The sequence below is a fragment of the Gasterosteus aculeatus genome, chromosome 12, assembly GCF_964276395.1.
Source record: "Gasterosteus aculeatus chromosome 12, fGasAcu3.hap1.1, whole genome shotgun sequence".
NCBI lineage: Eukaryota > Metazoa > Chordata > Actinopteri > Perciformes > Gasterosteidae > Gasterosteus > Gasterosteus aculeatus.
Genome location: NC_135700.1, coordinates 12,068,944 through 12,075,956, shown reverse-complemented (window position 1 = coordinate 12,075,956; position 7,013 = coordinate 12,068,944). Strand labels below are relative to the sequence as shown.

At 41.2% G+C, this 7,013-nt stretch overlaps 1 protein-coding gene and 2 non-coding genes across 4 annotated transcripts; all 3 read right to left on the bottom strand.

Moving 5' to 3' along the window:
- Window positions 1-3,337: 3,337 nt before the first annotated feature.
- rpl13 (ribosomal protein L13) lies at window positions 3,338-6,490 on the bottom strand. Of its 2 annotated transcripts, none has more exons than XM_040201729.2 (6): window positions 6,240-6,490; window positions 5,652-5,769; window positions 5,071-5,212; window positions 4,099-4,272; window positions 3,810-3,866; window positions 3,338-3,539 (listed from the first exon to the last, which is right to left on the bottom strand). In XM_040201729.2, the coding sequence occupies exons 2-6, from the start codon at window positions 5,753-5,755 to the stop codon at window positions 3,381-3,383; spliced, it is 636 nt and encodes a 211-aa protein (XP_040057663.1). In that variant the 5' UTR covers window positions 5,756-5,769; window positions 6,240-6,490; the 3' UTR covers window positions 3,338-3,380. The 2 variants fall into 2 exon arrangements, with proteins under 2 accessions (XP_040057663.1, XP_040057674.1); XM_040201740.2 differs by having other exon boundaries at window positions 6,121-6,322.
- On the bottom strand, window positions 3,659-3,742 carry LOC120813917 (small nucleolar RNA MBII-202). Its single transcript, XR_005711109.1, has one exon. It is a non-coding gene; the product is annotated as a small nucleolar RNA MBII-202 (small nucleolar RNA).
- On the bottom strand, window positions 4,340-4,419 carry LOC120813907 (small nucleolar RNA MBII-202). Its single transcript, XR_005711107.1, has one exon. It is a non-coding gene; the product is annotated as a small nucleolar RNA MBII-202 (small nucleolar RNA).
- Window positions 6,491-7,013: the final 523 nt, after the last annotated feature.

Below are 7,013 nucleotides of genomic sequence, written 5' to 3'. Positions count from 1 at the left end.
ATGAACATGCCTGTGTGTTTGCCTCCCATCATTACCCCTTTGGTAATGTTTAAATGTTTGCATACACAATCTAAAATGAGACGTCATGGGCTCCAACATGGGAAGTGGAACCAGATGCTTGAATGATGTTCTCACTGAGATGTTATAGTTTGCCAATTCGCAATCAAAAAAGAAGACAATCCATATCGAAGACCAACTGGCCCTGGCAGGTTTTGGCAAACCTCGATGATGAGAAGAAAACAAATAGCAGGAACATCGATGACACATTTCACAGCGTAACAACAGGAACTTGGATACGGATATTTAAATGGGTTGTCCAGGAGCAGCACATCCCGACCCGATCTTCACGTGGGAGCTGCATGAGACCCTCATACTCTGCTCTCTAATCTTCTCGAAACAGACACATGCACACACATGTAGCCTCCACACGCACACGTCTAATGTCACTCACATTAAAAGATGATCATGAGATGATTAACATGGGAGTTTTTTTGGACAGCGTGGCATGTTATGTAAGTATTGTTTCTTTATGCTTGAACCATCTCACAGTCCACCCACAAATGTATTATTTTCATGAATGTATTCCCAGACATTACATAACGTTTAGAGACTAAACATCAGCCCTCCAGTTTCTGCAAAACAATAGCAAAGGCCACAAAAGCCACAGTAGCTGAAGAATGGACTAAATTAACAAATTTCTTCTCCTCAGAATACAGTGTGAAACAGAAAAGAAACACTTGTTTTGACTGTTAAAGAGCACCTTGGGTGATTTAAGTGCAATTTTTATGGCCTTGAATGCTTAAAGGCTTTGAGATTTCATGATTCCTTCAGACAGAAACAACATTATTTCCATCAGAGCGTTCGTTGCATTACCACAGCCGTCTCTGTTGCGTGTGTTGAGCCATTTCAGAGGGCAAAATTAACTTGTGTGCGGGCAGGCAGGTGCATAAAATGATTCAGACAACATTTGGCTCCCTGCTTTTTAATTATCTGTTCTGTTAAGCAACTGTGCAACTTGCACACTAAGCGACACAAAGACCACATCGATTTCCCCCCACATGTAAGCGTAACTCTAACTTTCAACTAAAGCAACAAATCCGCGCCAACACCATGAAAACAGGCTCTCTCTGACGAGGCCCTCCCCTGAAGTCATGTTCTCTGATGCAGTTTCTGATCAACCCCACTGCCTCTTCTTCCATGTGTACTGAGGGTAAGCAGGCAGTGTCTGCTTTGGGCCTCACACCTGAGTCCTCTTACGACACATCTCCAAACAACAGCCATCTGCTGCTGCTGCTGTGGTTCAGCACCTCATGGGACCATCCCTGCATTTACACATGGATCATCTATTCACATCTGCCCCGTTTCTGTCCTGTCACTGACCGCACATTGCATGTGCAATAACCCCGATGTGAGGGTCTGTTCGAATGGAAAGTCGCCCCCACATTGTTGGTATAACGTCATCCAGTTTCCCATCGGCTGCTCCCTCGAGGAGAAGTATTTTAACGCATAACACTTAGGTTTTTGTGTTATTTTCAAAAAAACGTTATCCATTCCAGTCTTTCCCTTTTAATGGTGATCAATCACTGGGCTTGTGTTTCATAAGACTCGACCACAAGTAACGGCTTATTGTATTTGCTGTAGTGACCTCTGTAAAAGTACAGAGATCTCCTTTCCCTTCTTACGTATAAACCTGATACACACGATACGTCACTGGAGCGTAACTGATACTGCGTACATGCAACTTCGTTGATTTCAGTTGGATAGTGGAATATTTGAAAAGCAATAGCCAGATGGTGAACGTGGGACGACGGACGCAAAGGTTCAATTATCAAATGTGTTGCCCATTTGTTTTCTCTCAATTTACACGTTAATTAACCAACTCTTCTTTCCAGCTGTGCATATGTCTTCATATGTATTGGATTACCATAATCCGAACCTTATGAAAACTAACAAATTCAAACATTGAAGACACGGGTCATGTAATATTGATTGATAGTTATGTATGTTATTGTCCGACACAGGCAACTGTCATGGCTGACAATGAAATATGAGAGTGGCTATTCATTTTGGTTTAAACAAAATGTATAAGGGTTCTCAAAATCCAGTTTCCTGTTTTGTGAATGTGTAAGTACAGATTATTTGTCGGTCCTCTCAAACCGGGATGAATAGAACCATCGGCTTGAGTTTCCATTTCAGCCATATCAACCGCCCCTGATCCAAAAATCTCCCCACTGTCCACTCACCTTCATTAACTGAATTATTTATTTGTGTTCAGGCAGACAGTAAATGAGACACAGACAAGGACATTGTCTCACCCCATCCAGACTTTTTCAGTCTATGTTGACTGGGGATAATTTGTGGAAGTGGACATTTGAATTTGAATGGTTTCTCTGTGCATGTGTTAACTTAGTCATTGATCAGAATGCTATAAGAGGCTTAACATGAGCGCACTTTATAAAATGTCCAGATTCTCCATTGTCATGGTGATGCTTTGCATCACGTCTGCACATAACATCCGGTATAACTAAAGCTTATCTTTGTTCCGTAAAATAAATGCCTCTTAATTGGTAGAAGTAATACGTATCAATACTTTATTCACATGCTACCTTCTATACCTGAAAAGACACTAAATCGATCCAGCAATGCACAGCTTAATAGTGCGCCAAGAACAGACACATCGGGTTGCCATCTAAAATTCTCATTTTAGAAATTAACGTAGAATTTTCTTAGTCAATAAATCTTGCTGTGGTTTACTTGTATGACTCCATTGATGCAGTACATTGGGACTCTATTGCCCCCTACTGCTGCAGATATGAACCACTTAAATTAGTCTTTCAGTTCAAAACATGTCAGTGAGTGAATTTTAAAGTACAGAGAGCAGGAACAAAATGTATTTTCATCTTTTGTACCAATCACTTAAAACTTCCCTCACCGCGGTTTTAAACGTCACTATGGCATCACTGTAGTCCTTCACACCCGTGATTCTCACTGCAACAAGACCGGATCGCGCCGTAGAGGTATATTCATTTCAGGATTTAAGCCACCAGCTTTGCTCCTAAACATGCCATTTGTCCTGAGTTGTTTTTGATGCCCCCTGTCACAGAAGTGAGGGGTAATGGCTGAGATGAACCTAAATGCCACGGATTCATTAGTTTAACGTCTGGCAGCAGGTGTGTTGGATGTTTGAGATGAACCAAACAATTTTAACACATTTATTATCTACATCGCAGTTCTGTTTACACCTTTAAAAGTTCAATACCCGATCGGCTTCATTTAATCAACATCTTGCATCTTTGACTTAAAACTAAAAGGAGTTCATATTCACAACACACATTGATCTTTTTAACGCTTTATTTTGCAAAGTTCCATAGAGACCATTTTTACTTCTTTTTTTCCACGTCCTGATCGGCAGCGTCTTTGGCTCTCTTGGCGCGGATGCCGAAGAGACGAGCATGAGCGCGGGCCATACGCAGGCTGGCGAAAGCCTTGAAGTTCTTCTCGTCCTCAGAGATAACCCGAGCCTTCTCCTTCTTGTACACCTGGGAGAACAAAAAGACGTCACGTGAGGGATTTTTCACATTATGCACAATAATCCTATATCAAACAAAATCCAGTCAACGTAATGCTGACAGACCCAAACATATTTTGAGCTCCTCCCACTATATTTTTCAGAGCAGTCATCAGAAAAAAGGGTTCAAGTGTTTCATCAAAGAAATACAGAGATTCCGGAGTTTTGTCATCATCTGACTGCATTGATGTAAAACAAAGTGTTTGTTGTCGATGGAATCTTTAAAGGAATAAAGACGTACTGTTTTGATGGGCATGACTGGACCAGTAAGCTGAGTGGCCATCTTGAGTTCCTCCTCCTGAAAAGACAGTTAAAATTCATTGAAATGAAAAAGCATCAATATTACACTGAGGCACATTAACATCTCTCCTTCACTCGGGCTGCTAAAAATTCTACTTATTGAAATTTCACTCCTGCCACACAAAAGATAAAACAACTCATCAACAATCACTGCAGTGTGCCACATGCTTTTCAGAATGGATGGAAGTTCAATTTCATGTTCCTCTAAACAATATGAAACAGTAACTTACAGTGCCGTCTCCCTTCTTGGGAGCAGAAGCCTTCCTGGGGAACAGGATGAGCTTGGAGCGGTACTCCTTCAGACGCTGTACGTTGGCACGTAGAGATTCTGTGGAGCGGTTGCGGCGGCGCGAGTCGACAGCAATGCCGATGGTGCGAGCGGTCTTTTTGTGGATGCCTGCTGCCTGTAGGGTGAACACAGCACCATAAGGGTTAAACTTGAGAAGACTGCAGTTTTTATTTTCCATTTTGAGTAATAAACAGCAGTCATCAGATATAAGGGTTCAAAGTATTCATCAAGAAAATACAGAGATTCCGGAGTTTTATCATCATCTGACTGCTGTAATAAGAGTATGTTATGCTAATTTATAGTGCAACTGCAAGCGTACAGCCGTGCATTGACTGCACATTTTAACCAAATAACAGCATTGACAAGGACAAACTATATGTATATAAACACACAATGAATATATTACAACCCAAAATGATTAAATACTTAATGAACTCTGATCCCAGAGTCTTTTACTTAACAGAAATATCTGTCTATTTGTGAAACCATTTAACAAGCATTTTAAGTACGTCATTTAATTTTTCTCCCAGAGCAGCTAAATACTGGGGAGGAATGGGAGGTACAGTTTGGCAAGAATATCAAGTCTTTGAGCAGCTTTTTGTTTTTGATACAGCTACGGAGTTTATCTGGTGGGTGAGCTGCATGATTCATCACAGAGTGATGGAGTTTGTTCCAATCAACAGGTCTACATGCGATAAGTGGAATTGCTGGTAGATGTTATGAGTTTGGTTCATGCAGACATACAAACTGGTTTCTAACAGCATACACAACGATGTTAACTTACTGCTTTCCTCTGGTGTTGGATTTGAATGTATAGTTATCAAACAGTTCCCAGTATGAATGGTTAAGAGCGGCGTTGCTGATTATTTACCCCTGCATGTAATACGATCAATCAACAACTGTACGGTCTTACCTTAAGTTCCTCCAGGGTGAAGCCACGTCCGGCACGGACCTTAGTGTGGTACCGGATTGTGGGACACCTGACTTGAGGCCTCAACGGACCAGCGGCTGGACGTGGAGCAACGAGACGGGCCCTGACCTGACGAGCCTTTCGCCTAAAGAAAGACATCCGCATCAAACACGCAGTACAAAACGGCTGCTTTTGGTTGGATAGTTGGGACTGTGGTTTGACTAATGTGTAAAGACTGCATGTACATCACATAACATAAATGTGTGTTCACATATCACCCTCAAAATCATGCAGTCACATCCAAGCAGGATCAGCAATCAAAACAGTTGCACTGAATATATCTTCGATACTTGAGAGAAATGGCTTTAGAACTAGTTGCATAAGCTTTCTGCCCTTCAGAAAGCGCCACGTTATTTAACTAAACGAGGCATTACAATAGTTCGCGGTCCTTATCCATTTAATAATGTCAGCGTAAAGAAAATACTGGCAACGTAAAACATTTGGTTCAACCAAGTCGGACATTATTTTCTCATTAACCAGTGAGTTTATCTGTTGTTCTACTGGGACGTGCGGACAGTTCTCACCTGCGGATCTTCCTGGCTGGCTGGTTGAACCAGGTGCGCACTCTTTTCTGCCAATCTTTGTGGAAGTGGGGGTTCAGGAGCATTCCATTCCGGCTGGGGGCCATGGCTGCCTACTACCCTGCAAGAAGAGCATTACACACGGACATGAGCGTCATGTCATGCCGGCGCACCGTGGTGACCCGAAGCTACAAATGCGATGCTAAGCTAGCAGGGTAGCGAGGCTAGCGGACGATTTGATAGCATTCGCGTAATTCCTGTGTGCGAGTGCTGGAACATTCTCGCACTTGCCACTTCGGTATTCGTTACGTATGCTGAATTGTATTTCATGGAACCGTATTTTAATATGGAGCCATAGTTTGGCCTCGAACAGTGTGCTAACAGTCACACACACACATTACTCGACCGGGGATCACTAATTATACGGATGTTTTTCAGTAATTTACCAAGGAAATCTTAAGACAATAATCACCTTATTTCAAAGGTCACAACACGCTCTGTCTCAGGTTGTGATCGAAATGAATATATCCCTATACAATAACAAGGATTAGATGAGATTAAGTTTGAAAATGTGGAGAAAAAATATCGTACCTTGTAGGGAGGAAAATGGCCGAAAGGAAAAAGGAAGTCGCAAAGCGGTGGATTGTGGGATATCCGACCAACAGCCAATGACCATAGAGAAGTGAACAAAGAGTATATAAGTGAGGATTAACCCCTCAGAACATCGGCTCAAAAGTAAGACGTAAACAGAATATACATAATTATTAAATCTAACAATAGGAAGTATACAATTAAATCATTTTGATAGAAATCTATACTCTGAAAATCTATATATCCCCTCTATTTGACGTCCTTTGATGACGTATCTTAATTAATATGCAGTGCACACCTGCTTGAAGACGTTCTGAGATTATGTTTTTTATGCATTCACGTTGATGAACTTATGTATTTTTAGTTAAATGTTCCATGGAAATATTTCACGATTTCGCCATTTTGTGTTTATAGTACATTCATGATTTAGAGTTCAAAAGTTGCATTTCCAATTGCAGGAGGAGGTTTTTGCACTGGCCACAAGGTGTGGTGCTCGCGCCCACAATGAGCAGTAGTCTCGATTACTGGCAGTTTAACGGCTTCCAATTACACTACCAATGATCTCTTCGTGCCACCCAGTATACAAAGAAAATTACTCCATGGGGGATGGGATACCTGAGATAAATATTAAATATAAATAAAACTAGTCATTTCTATTGTTTAAATATTATTTAAGGACTAAATTACTAAAATATATTCAAAAATACATGTATGATGTGTATCATGTTTTTGGAAGGTAGGAGTGGGGAGGATTAACATATCTATAACCCAGTT

Excerpts from the sequence above, each read along its gene's own strand:
- rpl13 (XM_040201729.2), bottom strand. The coding sequence starts at position 5,755 with ATGGCCCCCAGCCGGAATGGAATGCTCCTGAACCCCCACTTCCACAAA. Across the intron at positions 3,867-4,098 it reads CCAAGAAGGGAGACGGCACT|GAGGAGGAACTCAAGATGGC; the intron begins GTAAGTTACTGT and ends CTGTCTTTTCAG. Across the intron at positions 3,540-3,809 it reads CAGTCATGCCCATCAAAACA|GTGTACAAGAAGGAGAAGGC; the intron begins GTACGTCTTTAT and ends TTGTTCTCCCAG.